The sequence below is a fragment of the Helicoverpa zea genome, chromosome 16, assembly GCF_022581195.2.
Source record: "Helicoverpa zea isolate HzStark_Cry1AcR chromosome 16, ilHelZeax1.1, whole genome shotgun sequence".
Classification (NCBI taxonomy): domain Eukaryota; kingdom Metazoa; phylum Arthropoda; class Insecta; order Lepidoptera; family Noctuidae; genus Helicoverpa; species Helicoverpa zea.
The window spans coordinates 9,147,338-9,165,968 of NC_061467.1; the positions used below are offsets into that span (position 1 = coordinate 9,147,338).

At 34.0% G+C, this 18,631-nt stretch overlaps 1 protein-coding gene across 11 annotated transcripts in view; it reads left to right on the forward strand.

The window, feature by feature from the left end:
* Positions 1-17,427, forward strand: part of LOC124637633 (POU domain, class 6, transcription factor 2) — a 133,608-nt gene extending 116,181 nt beyond the window's left edge. For 8 of the 11 annotated variants that reach the window (XM_047174232.1, XM_047174234.1, XM_047174238.1 and 5 more), the window contains 5 exons: positions 8,065-8,245; positions 10,671-10,724; positions 11,621-11,704; positions 13,925-14,061; positions 14,478-17,427. In XM_047174232.1, the coding sequence (XP_047030188.1) occupies positions 8,065-8,245; positions 10,671-10,724; positions 11,621-11,704; positions 13,925-14,061; positions 14,478-14,602 (581 nt within the window). In that variant the 3' untranslated portion in view covers positions 14,603-17,427. The remainder of the gene's footprint in view (positions 1-8,064; positions 8,246-10,670; positions 10,725-11,620; positions 11,705-13,924; positions 14,062-14,477) is intronic. The other 3 variants (XM_047174237.1, XM_047174236.1, XM_047174242.1) reach the window with 3 other exon arrangements.
* Positions 17,428-18,631: the final 1,204 nt, after the last annotated feature.

Consider the following 18,631-nt stretch of genomic DNA (forward strand, 5'->3'; position numbering starts at 1 on the left):
TGAAGCGAAGATTTCGTAATGAAACAAAATCGAATATCTTTATGTACGATTTCCATGAAGCATGTACACATACAGTCATATGAAAAAGTAACTTTTTTATTTTTAAGGAACATTGATTTGACTTTTCAGAATCATCAATTGGCTTGTCTGTATTAAAAATCCCAGGATTTTTCATTTCTGTGGATACCAAAGGAAGGAGAAAAAAATGTAAAGATTGCAGAATTAAGATAGGTACGGTCTCTTATGTAAAATATGTTTTAATACCTGCTTATAATTTCCAAAAGTACATTAAGTAATATAAACTTATTATTAAAACCGACTTCAATTAGTTGGTATAGGTACCTACTTAAAACCTTCTCATAAGTCTGACAAATAATATGCTAAAATTCACATCAGAATCAGTTCAGCCAAACATAAGACAATCGCGCACAAACATACGAAAAAAAACTCAGAACTTCCTTTTTTATTGTCGGTTAAAAATTGATTACATCAAACATCCAATGGGCACGTACCGCGACCTACTCCGTTAATTGTTTCATAATGAGTCGATCGATTCCTTGCTATTTCTGAACGAACCGATCCATCGGTTACTGCTAATTGTTTGTTATACTCGATATACCTAACTGAAAGTGATACTCGCAAAAAGTACCAACAAAGTCAAAACACCTGGCCGTTTTATTACAATATTTATTCTCAGAAAAAATCCAAACTAATATTATAAATGCGAAAGTAACTCTGTCTGTCTGTCTGTCTATCTTTCTGTCTGTCTGTCTGTCTGTCTTTTCTTCACGCCTAAACTACTGAACCGATTTGTGTGAAATTTGGTACAGACATAGTTTGAAACTTGAGAAAGGACATAGGATAGTTTTTATTACAAAAAAAAAAAAATATTCCGGACATATAGCGCCATCTATTGGTCAAATCAAAAATCTGCTGGTAGTCACTATTCCACGCGAACGAAGTTGCGGGCAAAAGCTAATACACTATAATTGCGTATTACCTACGTCGAAAGCGAACAATCTTGATCTCGCAGTTTTTTTTTTTGTATTTTTAATTGTTGATTTAACTTAACCGTGACGGTTAGTAATACCTGTTATTGGTGAGACCTTATTGCTTATAAATTACGTGTGAAATAAAACGTATGAATCAATGGAATTCTTTGAACTTTGACGTGTGTAAAAATTATGAATGTGTTCAGAAATTCGACATACATAGGTATTTAAAATCATTAGATATAAGGACGTATTCTGTTAATCCTTCTTTCTCCTGCTTTTCTGAACAACAAACATAGATTAAAGCACTCAGTCATAAAAAAAACTTTGTATTATATTTTATACTGGTTTAAGATGCCCAGGGATCTTCCCTGATACTAGGTTCTTAGTGCATAACGATAGACTAATAAACCATTCTTGATCTGAATCCAAGACTTACCGCATTGTTACGTAAGTCACAAGGTATGACAATACATTTTCTAAGGCCGACATAAACCTAAACACGCGAAATTAGGCCCAAACTTTAAGCGTAAGTACCAATTTAAAACAATAGCCTCGCAAATCCATCTATCGCTTTTAGTGAGTCAGATTTTTGAGATATTTTTAACCGCGGCGTGTATCTTTTACGAAAGACGGAACACTTTACATCTTATTTTGGCTTATAGCTTTTGTAGAATTGCCTAGACAAGCCAAAGTATTTTAATTAATGATAGATTATCGTGAGAATAAAAGGTTAGGTACTTATCTTAATAAACTATAACGTTAAACGATATTGACCCGACATTGACGCTTGTCACCAACCAGCCATAAAACATTACGTGCGCTCATCTATCAATTGTTTTCAAATCGTATCGCTCCCGTGTCGTGTAACTAAAAGCATCACGAGGTTCGTGCCCGGGCCCCAGTTCTATTGATTACTATTTAATTCCTTGTTAGTGGATACAATTACTAAATTACCGAGTTCCTCTCTTCTATCGTCGCTAGGCCAGTCTATATAAATATATTCAGTAAGGTTAACACACGTAATAGCCTAAACGATGATTTGTTAAGGATTAAAATCGTTGAATGGACTGCCCCAGTTCGGGACTTAGTACTTAAATTGAAGACTTAAACTTCAGTAATTGAATAAGCTGCAAACTTCTATAGTACCTGCTTACAAAACGTTTGAAGATTTGGACTGAATTGATCGTTGTTTTGACTTGTACCTTATGTATTAACAATTATATCGACTTGTTAAAACATACATTTTCATTCCTAAAATAACTTTTAAATGAGATATACATTTCAAGAGTTCTTTTCGAGTGAACTCATCTCATCAATGGAACCTACTTAGTTATATTTTTTGGCGTTTAGAAGAGAAGCTAAGTTTAGAAGAGAAGTTTCTGGGTGGAATAGCTTCGAAGTTATTTTATAAGGAGTAGATATAAAGATGTGAGCCCGATTATTGGGAATTTTCTTGCTTCATAGAACTAAACTAGCTCTTCTCTTGAGGGATTACTTTTTCAGCGACATTTACCAACAAATGTATCATCAAACATTTCTATAATAAAACCAATGAACATAGTTTAGCTTCCGATCACGAGATGCATCGATGCCTGATGGCTGAATGACCGACGGGGAACGACCGTGACGTCACTAGCTCCCCTTTCAATTACACCATAATTTATACGCTAATAGCATTAAACTGTTACTAGTCTATCATCAAATGTTTTTCTTCATTTATTTATGGGTGCATTGAGTGTGGAAGTGGCTCTACTTATTTTATTGACCAAGTTGGCACTATTTAGTGCCCTATGCTTTAGAAATTGTAGGTATTCAATTGTTTTCTTTGATAATTCATATTTCATAATGCAATTAGGTTTACTATGAAATCGGTACTTTAATTTGGTAAGTACGCAGAAACTATTGGCCTGTGTTGGAACTAGTGGCCTGATAACCTACTCCGTTATCAAAATAAACTCAAAAGACTTCCTGTGTGCGAGTAAATCAAGTCCCTCAGCCACAACACACTTAAAATAATAAAGGAAACATTCCTAAAAGTACAACGGGTTATTAATTCATAATTATACATAATTCCCCGTAAATATACTACGTACTAATGACACTAAAATGTACAATACAAAGAGCCTCGACTAAAATAAAGGAAGTTCAAGTCGGCATCAAAGAAACCGACTAACGACCGTGCCAGCCGGCGTACCGAACTAAATTAATTAATTAACTAATTAAAATCCATTACAAATAATTAACGTCGTCGATAAAATTGAACGCAATCGATAAAGTAAGCGAAAACAAAGAGTTGGACCGACTCGGATAGACTCGATAAATAAGTACTTTAAATTAATTGGCATTAGTAGAAAAGGCGAGAAAAGGATTTTTTCACTAGAAGCGTTTTTTTTACGTTTTTTTTTTCTTCAATTTAGTCGCAATTGATCTTTCTGGTGCGCACATTTCTATTTTAGTTTAATTCGAGCTTTTTACTTTGTCAATCGTTAATACATATAGAAATATCAACATTCACAATAAATTCCATAAGAATGTACAAAAGTGTAATAAAACTTTATTAAACAAACTCTTAGCTATAATACCACCTCCATCTTCTAAATAATGTACCTAGAGCTAAAACTACTATGTTTGACCTTCAATTATGTTTCGACTTACTAATCAATTGAATGATTCAGTAGACAATCATGGTCATTATATTATTACCCAGTATTATTTACATTGCTTTTTTTAGCTTACAGCTGGTTCTTTATGTTTGATTTATGCAGTGTTTAACAACATAAAATTACAGATTGTAACATTACTACTTATTTCGTTGTTTCATCCTCTGTATGATATGTCCTGAAAAAAAACCCTCTTAAATTACTGTACAAATGTATCCCACAATCTTCCATAGAAATCGGAAAACCACCATGCTTCAACTCAAAATACAGCCATTTAACATCAGACATAGCAGAAATTTACATCCACATTTCACAACGTTATTTAGGATTATTATAATAAATTCTTTCGCCTAACATTGCATGTTTTATTAAATCGATCGGTATCACATTTTATTTTTCTATATTCATGCGAGGGGTCTTACCTGTTGATTCAGATAGAAACGTGCCGTCATTTACGTGATCTGCATTAAGGGACATTGGGGATCGAACATGTTGAAACTTTATTAAATCAATCTCGTTTAATTTGCCGCGTATGTCATGTAATTTTTGATCGATGCAATTTCCTAATTTTTCGTGTACATTTTATTATACATTAACGTTAACCTTTTAAATTGTTTAAATAGTCGAATATGCCATAGTAAAACACTTTACCTGCCTAGGAATTTCCCAATATAGTTTTAATTTTTATCTATCCAATCCCAAACAGTGTGATAATGCCCATATCGTCACAAACAAAATATGTTTGATGACATGTGTAACAACACCTAGGGAGTTATTCTAAAAAACATGCGACATTCACTACCGCAGAAAATAAAATAAATATGTTTTAATTGTCAAATCATTCATCCTGTGTCATTGAATTTAAAAATTAAATAATAAATAAACAAGTTATTAATAAGGAAATATTTAAAAAGACGAAGTCATTTAATTTAATTAAGGCCTTGATTGCTTATGACTAATAATTTCATTGAAACTGCATTTAACCAAAAGCACTAAACTACATTTATGTGTAACTAGCTTCCGCCAGCGGCTTCGCCCGCGTGGTGTGTTGATAAAAAGTAGCCTATGTGTTAATCCAGGGTGTCACCTATCTACATACCAAATTTCAATCAAATCGGTCCAGCCGTTTTTGCGTGATTGAATAACAAACATAAATCCATACATTCTCACAAACTTTCACATTTATAATATAAGTAGGATGTACAATCATTATTTTGACTCCGAATCGATTCTCCGATATATTTTACTTAATTATCAACCTACACTTAATGTCAGATCATTTACAAAATGGGTTTTTAATAATAGGACAGGCAAATGGAAAGCCCTCGATAACATTGAAGAAAAGCTTAAACTTTTACCAAACAACGCTTAAATTCTTAAAGAAACTTGTTCAAAAGTGCTTACAACCGTTACTTTAATAATCACGTTAATTGTAATTGATAACGTATTCGATTCTAAATCGTAATCGTAACATGAATCGAGACGATTCGGCGCCCGTAATTTCACCCATTACGTGCGCTCACAAATTTATAATTTGCGTGTCTCGATATGGTATTTATTAAATTCTATTTCTTATGTCATTTCGACAACGACTGGTTATTGGAAATTTTATGAAAATAATGGCTTTGTGTATACATGATACACCTAATCACTCGAAATCTTTAATTAAGAATAATGTAGCGTTAAAAATAAAATGTTCGGAATAGCCGCCCTGCCTTAACTGCTATGAATAAAATAGTGCATTGTTATTATAGTGTTGTATTTTACGTGTAAGCATTTTATTTAAGCTACTTATTTCATACAAACACTCTTTCAGTATTTATAATATCATAAACGTAAACGTCCGAATTCAGATAATTTCAAATATAATTCAGGTTGAAATAAACGGAAACGCAAACTAATAACGGCCCTCATTTTTAGTGTACTTTCCAATTTGCATATAGTTAGCATGAGAGCTCCGCATTACGAGTCAAACCAAACGCAAATCTGATATTAACCGATCATTTTCTGTAGGAAACGATTACCCCAAGGTACTTCGATAAGCGAAATTTGGTAAGCAATGAAATAAATAGCCGAATAAATCAGTCTCGAATAACGTTGGACAAAATTAGGTCGTATTTGGTCTTAATCTTTGCTGAATCTAGCTTAAAATGAGACTGAATTAATTTAAATAGTTCACGATATGCATCTGTGTAGGAGATAAATAATTTAAGCTTCATTGCCATTTTTTTCATTCTATGCAATTAGCACTGACATAAGCTGTCCGCCTACTTTATTAATATTAACGAAGTACCTATATGTAATTTACACTTTAATCGATAAGTGTGTTAATTTCATTAGTTTTCAGTACCTATATTAATTATAGTTTGAACCTATTTATCTAATAAATTAACAGTACATGTGTAAGTACCTATTCTTGATAATTATGATCTTAGATTAAACCCACAATGTAACATTAAAAATCTAGACAATCAGTATACAAGTGAAAGGGTTGGTGCCTAAAAGGCATACAGCTTGAAATTCCGTTGTCTCTCAGGGCTAACACGCGTAAAATACGTCAGGACTGGGTCATAAGATAATAACACGGCAAATTACCGTGTCGTGTGACGAAGAATAAAACATATTACATTTAGGCAAAGGCCACTGTCGCCCATAAAACTAACTGTGATAACGACCCTACGTAAAAGCCTGCTCTTCAGTAGAAAGTAACAAGTAAAACTCTTAATCGCCATAACGAATTTCTTAAAAGAAAAAGCAGAAATACGTAACTCAGGTCATACATACGTATACGTGGACACGCAAACTTTAATTGCTTCTAATTAATTTATTACATGTATTAAACAATTAAGCGTGTGGTATCTTGATGTATTGTTATCGAATTCAGGACGCCATAGTTGCGGACGACTCTTTGCCCAATTGACTTATCTTTGTAAGCTAATTAATGGGTGCGCTCATCACGCGATGTGCTCTAATTGGACGTCGAAAACAGACGTCATTTCGTTATTACTTTTCCATTTTATAAAAAGGGATATGCCTGATGGTTGATAGGGCATGTCAATTGGCAAGATCAATGTGATAATTTGTACAAACCATGGAACAGTAATTGAATGACAAAATATTATGTTGTCGTCTATGTATACCTTCTCCTTCCATCTTCTTTTTTGTTTACGGTCTTCACATAATGATATGAAGAAGGCATAGAAAGTTTGATTTTAGAAAAGCAACAATAAACCAGTCTTCATGCCTAATTCCAATTAACTAAACATAATAGCAACACATGTGGAGATTGCATTACAACGGCATATGGTGGAAACCCTGCACCAAATCAAGGTTATCGATAAAGTTCAGTCAGAGCTTTATCTTTTGCTCTCGCATGACAATAAACTTATAAGCTATCAGTTTCGATTCCCATAGATTTGTTTGATGGAAAAACTTACTCAGGCATAAATATGTACACAAAGAAAAACAATCACAGCATCGGATATGAATTATATTACATTAACTAGCTCCCCTAAAAATCACCCCATAAAGTTATTACGTGCGGTAATAAGATTGCCGGAACAACACTATGTTCACGTACATAACAAAACGAAATTAGAAATCGTCTGAGTTACGAACACCGGTAAATGGTGAAACGATTGCCAATTTACCAACCCTACCCTGTCTTAATTGACGCAGACTACTCCTTAAACTAACGGGGGTAGATAGCGAAAGTAATTTGTCATCGGTTAGCTAAGCATGGTGGGGGGGAGGGCGCACTCGCGGGCCAACCTCCGCGGAGGTAGCACGTCTCCACACTAATGACATCCCGCATAATTAGGAACCGCCACCATCTACTAATTACATAAATTGCCCACTAAACTTGGCTATAATTTTGCTTCGCGTTTAAACGGGGTAACTGCTTGAGAGTTGGTACGGACTGGTTTAAATTATTACAATGTGGTATACAGATTTCTCAACATATGTATGTAGGTACAATCCAGTTTTGTTCGATATTGAACTGGTTGCACGCAAGTAGTAATTCTCGGGACATACTAGATTCTAGAGTGTATTATGTGGCAGCAACAATAGATAAGGCTACCTGTAACGTTGGAATTACACTGGGAGCGCAACTTAGATACCACCGTGTACCGCCTTGCGAGAATTCGCCGCAATGATTACACTCGATTGACTCTCATTCTCTGGCGGGACTGGGATGTAGACACTCAATAAGTAGATTTCTGCTTTTCTCCCCAATCAACCGCAAACATGCTGAAACGCAATCTGAATATTTGTTGATAAACTTTTTGACTTTTAACTACCAAGTGTAATATTATCGATTGTAAAGGTCAAGTGTTTCATCTGAAGATGGGATTTCACTAGTTACCGAAAATTAAACCCTGAATTAAAAAACACTTTTTTTCACACAGATCAACCAACAATCAGCCAGTCATCCAGCAATGTGGTCGACGGCATCAATCTGGAAGATATCAAGGAATTCGCTAAAGCTTTCAAACTGCGACGGCTTGGCCTAGGCCTTACTCAGACCCAAGTAGGCCAGGCCTTGTCCGTCACAGAAGGCCCTGCATACAGTCAAAGCGCAATTTGCAGGTAAGGTCTAGTATAATTTTGCTATTCCTGTGTTATTTGTGATTAACTTCATAGGTTTTTGCCTTTACTATCCATTTTTTGTTGCTGGACACTACGTGGTGCACCCAAGAGACCGTAAATAGATTGTCACTACAAGCAGCAATTAAAAGTCCCGTAACATTTCCAACGTGCAATTAATAAATTGCCAGTAACGGTATCTTGGAAAATGTATGCGTGTTCCATTTCGCAGCCTTCCTTAACTTTTGAATGCAACTGAAATGACATTTATGACCATAGTCAAGTTTATGGTCCACCAACATAAACAAAGAGAAAGAATCTCTTCAGACAATTGAATAATAATTGATACCAATGAATATTTAACATCTTTAAAATTCAAATGAAACCGTTATGGAAGAAAACAAATGATATAGAAAACACAACCACAGCTTAAGAATTAATGTATCCACTTAATAATTGTTGTTGTTAATACAGTGTCTAATTTGTCAAAAAAGGAAAAGAATATAAAAAACGATCTGATGATATCTTACTTGTAAGTAAGGGAGATAAAGTCGCACGCTTGTCAAAATAATGTGACCGTTTGCTAGCTACATCGTGGGGCTGACAAAAAAAGGTTCAAGAATCGTTTTTATAAATGTCGTCACGCAGGCCGGAGCTCAGTTATCATTCCAACTTTTTAATATCGTTAATTGAAGTGATTTGTAAAACAGCATGACTCCTTTCATTGCTTACAATTCGTTTAATTAATTAACATTCGGGTGGCTTCCGTTCCGCTCACTGTGTCGTGGCTTACACCATTTTTTACGTGGCTAGGCGCGGGCGCGTGTTCCTAATACATTTTTTTGTTATTCGATTTGATTCGCGGCTAAATTACCATAATATCTTTTAACAGCTTTACCTGTGACTTTTTTATCATTAAAATAGAGCTATTTGATGTGTGACATAACTCATTCATGCATATAACTAACCTCTCTTATATGCGCTTGGAGCTTCAACAAAAAATAAAAGAACATATTATATCTAAATGTCTTATTCTATTACTTCCTTTTAGCCATTTCATACATCAGCACGATCACACGCCAAACGATACTTGAAATGTGAGATTTCAGACTTTTTAATAGATCTTCATGTCTTGCAATTACATAATATTAAAAATTGTAAGATTTTTATCGAAATTGCCACAACTATCTTCAATTACGTATACAGGTTTAACGCCCGATCGAAGTCGAAAATCATATTTTTTCTTACGTTACCTTATTCTACGTAAATCGACAAATTAATCACGCTTCAGCACAGCTTTACGCTCATAATATTTAATTGAATCAAATCACTCGAAACAACGTTGCCCGTGAACAAATCGAATTTCGATGCAAAACGGAATGCGACCGGCACAAGCCGAAGGAAATTTCAATTCCAAGCCACCCCCCCGACGACCTCCTTCGTATAATAAAATCATTAATCGTTACTTCTGTTCCAGTTAATTAATTATCTTGCCGTAATTACTTTTTTCGTGTAATTAAAAAGAGTAGAATTCCCCTGTCTTTGTTCTGTCGTGATTTCATTTCCCATTAATTTTTCTTTCGTCTCCCTCCAATTTGGTGTCGTGACGTCGCTACATGGTAGTTACCCCTTCCATTATACTGGACTTAATTAATTTGCATTTTAATTAAAACATATTATTGTTTTTGAGAAAAAAAAACCATTTAGTGTAACCCGTTCCGTCTTGCTGAAGTTTTTTGTTACAAAGTTCACAATGAACAAAAGTCAACAAAATTCCTTTAATCATTTTCTCTTACTCAAGTCGTTTAGCAACCAAATCTAATTTAGCCAAGATCCTATGAAAACATTTCAAAAATTGAAAAGCAAACTTTTTACTCTCTACTAAAAGTGTCCCCGTCGAGATTCACGTTTAAATAACTTTTATTGTAACGACAACAGTTAAAATTTGGGTTCAATCTGTTCACCAATCACCATATTGATCTGTTTTGAAAACAATCAGGCGCATGGTCATTGCCACTTGGAACGATGTCAATAACAAAATATTGAATTATCCATTAACCCCAGTCTGAGTGCATTACAATTTCATATGAAGCACAATGCGTCAGAGCATCTCGTACCAGCATAACATTAAAGTTAAATATCCAATACATAACATGACCACGTCCTAAACAGGGCAAAACACGAATAATGTAACGGAAGTTGTATTTACTTGTAACGTGATATTGATCAGCAAAGCGTGTCGTAATATTTACTTCATTGTCTAGAGTAAGATCATGGAAACAGATTAATGACATCACAGCGTGCGACTTTGTTCCTAATCTTTCTAGATTTGTTGAGATGTAGTGATGTTGCTCCCACCCTCCGCCGGAGTACCGTCACCGTCACTGGCTACGACATAATCTAACATATTATTTGTTACCGTCCCCAGTGCCCTGGCTTCGCAGATGCTAGCAGCTCAGCTGTCTTCACAACAACAAAACATGTATGTGTTTTGTTTTTTATCCCTACACAATCTTCAAATTTATCTTCATCTATCCTGCATCCATCTGCATGCAACTCGTATTTATTCAGTATAAACATTTCAAAATGGTGCTAAGATAATGGAGATAAATTCAAAGATACTTAACATACATTAAGTACACGCTTTGGCTCACTTATATCGGCCGAGTCCACACGCAGAATGTCTTTAAATCAAAATGTTTCAACGCTGTTTAATGTAATCTTATCTCGATCGGCGATCCGTGCATACCTTTTGAATGTATGCCGTATATAATTATTTGTAATTACCGGTTTTGACGTTCTTTCTTTTTCTTTTCACACGTGTACGGTATTTGCATTCGGGTAATTACAGCGAAGGCGCCATACATCATACGGCCGACTTACATTTTGATGTTAAGACAAACGTGCTACACTAATGTGCCGGCTACCAAACCATGTCGATTCGACACTATGAGTAATCGCTGTGAGAACTTTATCACTTTTATTATTTGTAACATCTCGATGAGTAATATCTAACTTTCCATCTAATATAGCATGATGTATTATTTTCATTACTCTTATTTTATTAATATTCATTTTGCGCAATTCAAAGCCAGGGCATTGGCATACGTTACCTTTCGTTTCTAACTCAATTCGTTGTTTTATTGTTACCTTGTTCGGTATTAATCAAACTGATTACCTCGGCAGAATAAATTGCCTATTGTTTTTTTTCTCTGTTTAAAATCGTTAACGCAATGTCAATGTCCTGTGTTTATGCCTCTGTTAATTTGGATCGGGTAAAGAGTTATATCGCGTTTTGAGAAAGGTGCTTCGCGTTAGATTTTCATTCGACCGGTGCTCGCATAGCAAAGTCTAACATTACATTTATGTTCGATACAGATTTGAGAAATTGGATATAACACCAAAAAGTGCGCAGAAAATCAAACCGGTGCTCGAACGTTGGATGAAGGAAGCTGAAGAGAGGTAAATATTTGTTTGAGTGAGTTATGTTCGTGGTTATGTGCTACACCGTGTTCGTGAAACATTTGGCCTATAATGCTTAGCAACGTTGTGAAAGACATTTCTCAAATCTGGACTAACTAATGCTTTTACGGGCTAGGCTTTATGTTTATTTGGATCCGCTGTACGACTAACATCTGACACTCACGTTACCCGAACTTAGGAATAACTAATTTCTTCCCGCTATTCCTGAAATCAGTTGTTCCTAATTTAGGTGCTTATCGCAGACGGGTTTAACACTAGCTATATCATGCATGACTTCGTTGTATGGTGCGGTTGTTTAGTTTTGGTACTTAGTCACGTTCTTTTGTTTTTTAGACGTTTTCCTTGTTTAACTGTTTTGTGAATACATCATCGTTTTAATGGTTTTCGTTAAGGCGTATCATACGTGTGAACAGAGTTTTTAACGCTGTCCTGAATCACGATTTGACTTTACGAATTGTAGGTTTCTAAGTCAGCGACTTTAAAGTGACTAATAAACGAATTTTAAAATAGAATACTTGTTATAGAAACCTGATAAGAAAAACAATACTTCCACGATTAAACCTAAATGGAATCCGTCGAAAATGAAACCTCTCAAACCTCGTTCTTTCGAAACAACTAAAATATAATTAATTAAATCGAAAACAGTTCCTTACTTTAGATCCTTTGAATACATATAAAAATTTCAAACTTTGTAAGAAACACCACGAATGAAGATCTAAAAAAATTTGAGCAAGTATCGACCTAATAAGAATGTAATGGTCGACGTGATAAGATCTCAATAGCTTTTGAATTATTGAAAATTATAATTAACGCCAACAGTACTTCTAAACAAAAAGACATAACAATAAAAAAACAAAACACCACTTAAACAATCAACGATCACCGTTTTTCCATAACATTTGAAATGAAACCAGGTGTCACTTAAATCTCCAACAAAGACGTAATGACACCGTAAGAAGTCCCAACAGGATCTATCGATCGACATTTTGCATCATTAAAATGCATTATCTGGATGCAACGCTTCGGTTTAACATTGCAAATGGGTACATTGAATTTGCAATCGGTCCCTCTTGGTGGTAATTTTTAACGACCGACTCTGTTGGCTTTAGTCCTTGAATTAATTCGGCTGTAACTTCGGGGATCTCGTTAATTTATTGTTAAGAAGTAAGTACATCTATTGTGGTGTTCATGTAAATGGTGTTGAAGATTATATTACTTATGATGGTGTCAGTGAAGAGCCATGGAATGTTCTGGATCTACGTTATCAAGCATCAACCATCGAAATACTTTAGATACCAAAACAAATTAAAGTTTACTACACAACATAACGAGTGTTTGCACCTCGGATAAAGAATAAAATGATAATGTTCAAAACGACAGGAATCAATTGCATAAAACTATACCTAACTTGTAAGAACACCAGCGTCCCGGGAAATAAAAAAATAATAAAATTCATTTATGTAACATAATTCAAATGATATTGGCATTATGAAACCAGAGCAAGGCTTATTATTAACATCAGTCATTCAATATTAATGTTTAAGTAATATTATGTGAATATGAATCTACTAAAGTCTATTTACGGATAGCAGAAAACGTAAAATCAAACATTTTAAAGTCTACTAAAGCTTTACGTATTCTACTACCTATTTCTTACAATTTGATATGTAGAAATCCACTTATAAAGGTATTACAAAATAGGTATTATCTGTGTAGTCGAAGTTGGTATTCCATTGCCTTATATCTCTTCAAATTGTCTCGCGATTTCCAAATAAATTAACCTATGTATGAAAGGAATTTTACAGCCATTAAAACTATGTAAAGGACTCGATAGAATATTTCACTGCTTGCTTAGCTACGAAAAATACGTTCATCAAATTCATCGCACTAAGAATTCGATAAACGTGTTTTTCGTGAGTTCTACGCACTGTATTTATCTATAAGGCATAAGGGCTTAAATATCTTAAAACTTGGGTTAAAGTCACTAAAACTGTTTTCATGATATCACGAGGTGTTAAGATATTCAAGTCCATCATTGAACTAACAAAACCAACGCTTGCTTCATCACTCTCCTTAGCACCTAGACTATAAGAAAACAATTCACACAAAGGACCGGTCGAATTATAAGTTCTTACAGCAGTTCACTCAAAAACCACCTTTGAATCAACGAAACTAAAGTTTCAATTCCAATCATTACAGGTACGCATCAGGCCAGAATCATCTGACAGACTTCATAGGCATGGAACCTAGCAAGAAACGAAAACGACGAACCTCATTCACACCACAGGCTTTGGAACTACTCAACGCGCATTTCGAAAGGAACACCCATCCTTCAGGTGAGATCGTCAATTCCACTTGGAATCTAATGCAATCTAGAAGAGAGAGAATCTAATGCTACAAAAAAAAAATTGAGGCTTCTGAATCCTAGAAAGAGAACTGACAGCAGTGGAAGGATTTCAACAGTTCCGAGTCCGAAGACCCTTTAAAACTACGGAATAAATAATTTTAAAAATCATATTGGGCTACTGTACCTACGATTAAAATAAGTGTTTGGACTTCTTTTCGCTACTGTATTAATATTGCGAGTGACCTTATATTTACTGAAAGGACATTGTAGACGTCTTTTTTCGTTATGCCTTGCCTCCTCATAAAATTGCAATTTTGTGTTAACTATGTGTTGTAGTAATCAGAGCCACAAATTTTAATGATATTGATACACTAAAAACCTAATCCTATTGTCCTATTTTTCCAGGCACAGAAATCACTGGACTGGCACATCAACTTGGCTACGAACGCGAAGTCATCAGAATATGGTTCTGCAACAAACGACAAGCACTCAAAAACACCGTCAGAATGATGTCCAAAGGAATGGTCTAAACACAGTCCAGACATTCCTATACACAACTGCAAATATTGGACACCCTTCAAAGTCCTAAAGTCCATTTATAAGGTCCATCTTGTTAGTTTGTAATCCATCAATGGACGCTGAATTTATCCAATCTTTTCCATTTGTGTACAGGAATAAATAAAAAATATGACAAAAGTTAGGGCTTGCAAGTTGAGCGCGACAATGTTATCGATATCGATGGTTTCGCTTTAAGATCTGCACGTAGATTCGTGATCTCGTTTCGATATTCAAATTAATTATGTATAATTTGCATCGATAGTGTCTTATTTATGAAGGCGAATGTTTCTTTTTGTTTTTTATTGATGAAAAGTCTGGCCTTAACGCAATCTTTATGCGATTCCAGCCAATATGAAACATGAGAAAGTAGATAAATAGTATTAAGTGTAACGTAAATGTATTATAAAACAAATTTCGACTGAAATATTCGTCTCGATGTAGTTTACAATGATAATGAATGGAATGTCGTAGCGATTAATGTAGGTGTTTACTAGTACAAAGTAATAAAATTGAATTGTCAAAATCACTTTACCATTTCAAATTTCAATGTCTCCATTCCCATTATTTGTATTGTTAAAATAAACTGATCAAGCAATTTTAAAGAAATAGGAACATTTACTCTTTTCTTAAAAGCATTTGGTCTAGCAAACTCAAAGATGGCAACTTGTGTTTCAGACATAAACAAATAGTGTAGCTTCCAGGTTTTCTTTTGTAAAAAGATTGCATTTTGTAAATAAGTACAATATGTTTAATTTCGTGAATAACAATGTAATGTAGCTGATACATTAATTTATTAAAAATACTCTGAGTTGTTTCGTTCTATTTAGCGAATGTTGCACTTTATAGATTTAAGATCAATATCGATATTATGAAAGTAGTTAAAATGTGTCGTCAATCTTAGTATAACCTACTAAGATTTTTTTATTAATCTGTAGTAGGTTTTTGTTGATAGATAGGTATAAAACGATATGTATAGATTAATTAAATATAATTATCTAATATTGCCGTAAATTGTAAATATTGTTTTCGTAATTTGATTTTAATGAAATGTATTATTAGTTTTATGTATTAAGTATAATTTCATAGCTTTTTAAAAAAGTTTTATTGTAATTAGGCAGTATTCAAGTTGGATTTTGTGGCGATATTAACAGTATGATTTCGATATTCATCCAGCAGTTTGTTTATAATAAATTGGATTAATGAATATTCACCTTTTCATAGAAATACATGTAACAGGGGGTCTTGAAATTAAAGTTAGATGATTTTAAAGCGCATATTTCTCGTACGTTGAATGTTAAACTAATAAAATTGCCTCGCATTTGGAAATGTAGATTTTGAAGAGTATACTTATGATATGTAGATTTTCCAAAAATACTAAAATTTGACGTTATATATAATTATGTTTTAAGAAATAAATACGTGCGAGAAATATGCCCAAATAAAATTTTATATGATAAATGTCTCGGTGGAATTCACAACATTTTAGAAATTATGAAAATAGATTATTCGGTGGTTCTATTTGGTACGCACGTGATATTAAAAATATTTGAGATCATCGACAAAACAAAATTCGATTATTTTGCAATTATGTCATTGCATTATATCACCACGTCTATGGAGACAGGTGCCTTATCGATATTTCGGAATACAAAATTCAAAACCGTGATATTTGCTGATTTCTTTCAAGTTTTGATGGTTGACTAGGTATATATTTAAATCCTTTTGAAAGGTATACTTTGTATAACATTATTATACTTCCAAAATCATACCTCTCGCAAAATATCACATACCTATGTAAATAATTTAGTTAGATAGTTTTCAAATAAAGACCTGCTGTTAACTGTATTACCAATAGATATAAGGCTGTAATTGTAATATTGTATGTTAATGACCAATGAAAACCAACTTGTGATCATTAATATTTGTACTGTTACCTACTACTTAACAAGAGTCGTTAAAAAAATAATATTATAAAAATTGAACATATTTTTCGGCTGTTGAAAAATTGTAAATACAATATTAAGGATAATAAAACTATTTGGATTAATATTTAGGAACAAAGGGAAAAAATATTATCAAAATTTATATTTTCAAAAATATTACAAATGCAAAAAAGTGTATTTAAAAAAGGGATGTTTGGCCATAAACTAAAAAATCATATTCACGGAAAGGGTTTTTTATCGACTTAAACACACCACAACACTACACAAGCCACGAGCAGTAAGGTAAACAGTGACTTAAAAATTGTGCGATGCGATGTTGCACGTAATCTCTGTACTTATAATAAAGGAGTCAGGTTTCTCATAAATCAAATAGATTACCCTTGTTATTGCAAGTCATTTCTTTCATAAATTCTTAACACTTTTCTAGAAGACAAACGCCAGTCGTTTCACGTTTTTAAAAGTAGAATGTATAGTATTAAATCTCCTTAAAATTTATTCATATGAAAAATCTGATTCCCATCAAACATTAGCGTAATAGAAAGAGCATAGAATGCTAAGTACAAATGATATAATTTAACGATAAACTGCTAGTCCCGTTAAAGGTATAATTAAAATAAAAAATTACCATGCAAAATCGCGTTGCACCCTGGTTTTCATGATCCACATGTATCTATAATAATAATAGTAATACATTATAAAAATCTACACATAACTTCAGCTGTAACACGTATTCAAACCAAACAGTAACAGTATGTAATAGTGTATTAATTTTTTCTTCCTATAATGGTACCGAACGAATGATTATGGCTGCTGGTTTATGACGAGAAGCAGAATAAAGGCAGATAACTGTTTGATTGCTTGTTTTATTCATCTAATTAACCCTTATACCACCTCATCGATCTTATTCTGAATAATTTGGTTACAACTCTTCCACTTCAGGCAAAAAAGCCATTGCATAAGAAACAGTTCCACGATCACAGACAATTTATTTTCTGATAGAAAAAATAATTTTGGACACTTGTCTCATATTCGTACCTACCTATAAAATAAGTTAAAAAAAATCAATTAAGTCCCAAGCATTACCTATTTACCTACAAGAAAAAATGAAGTTACGCGGTAACTCTTTCGAACAACCCACAACCCAAGCAGTTTCCTAGCAGGGCCCACCATATACCGTATTAGGTACCTAACTACTGAACAAAGATCAAACGAGAGAAGAGCTGTGTATTTTTTTTTGAGTGAGTACGTGACAGTATCTAATGGTATCTGGGATTAGCAGCTAGGATTAAGAAAACTGATTAATGTTGGAAGTGCCCGCTTTAATGACTGGCATTGTGACTAGGTAAGGTATATATATTTTTACAGCAAAATTAACTTAGATACCTTCTTCTGTGCTTCTTCTTCGTATTTAAGAGGTAACGACCAAACGCAGGTACTTACCTACTTTAGAACTTATCTCTTATGACCGTAACTTTTCAACTAGTAGGTACCTGTTCATCATTGAAAGTAGGTCACGAATTTCATTCTATTTATAACAGATTTTTACCTAAGCTAAATATTTTAGTTTTATTTAAGGCCCTGCGCAGACGGCACACTTGTGCGATCGAGTCTGCGGCGCACAAAAAGTCTGCATGGCGCACAAAAAGTCGGTCGCGGATTTTTCACAGACTCAACGCACACGATGCACATCTTCGATCATTTTGTCGGCGGAGCTGTAGGGACGTAGACGCTATCGAAATCGTGCGAAGATCGCGAAGTATTATTTTGTACATGATGTACAGAAAAAGAAGAAATAGAGAATTTTGGGTACCTATATCCTATACTTTCGGAAAGATTACTGAAGGGACAGTTCCATACATTCAATTCTGAAACAACATCCGGTAATTTTTTTCAAATTTTATAAAATGTCTGTTACTACATTTGGCGAGTTTTGTATTTCTTGAATTAACATAGAGTTACATCGACTACTGGCGCCATGATAATAGATCGCGAGCGTAATGTCCACCCCTAGCAAATCAGATTAGGTACCGACTAAAAAAGTGTACGCCGTCTGCGTTA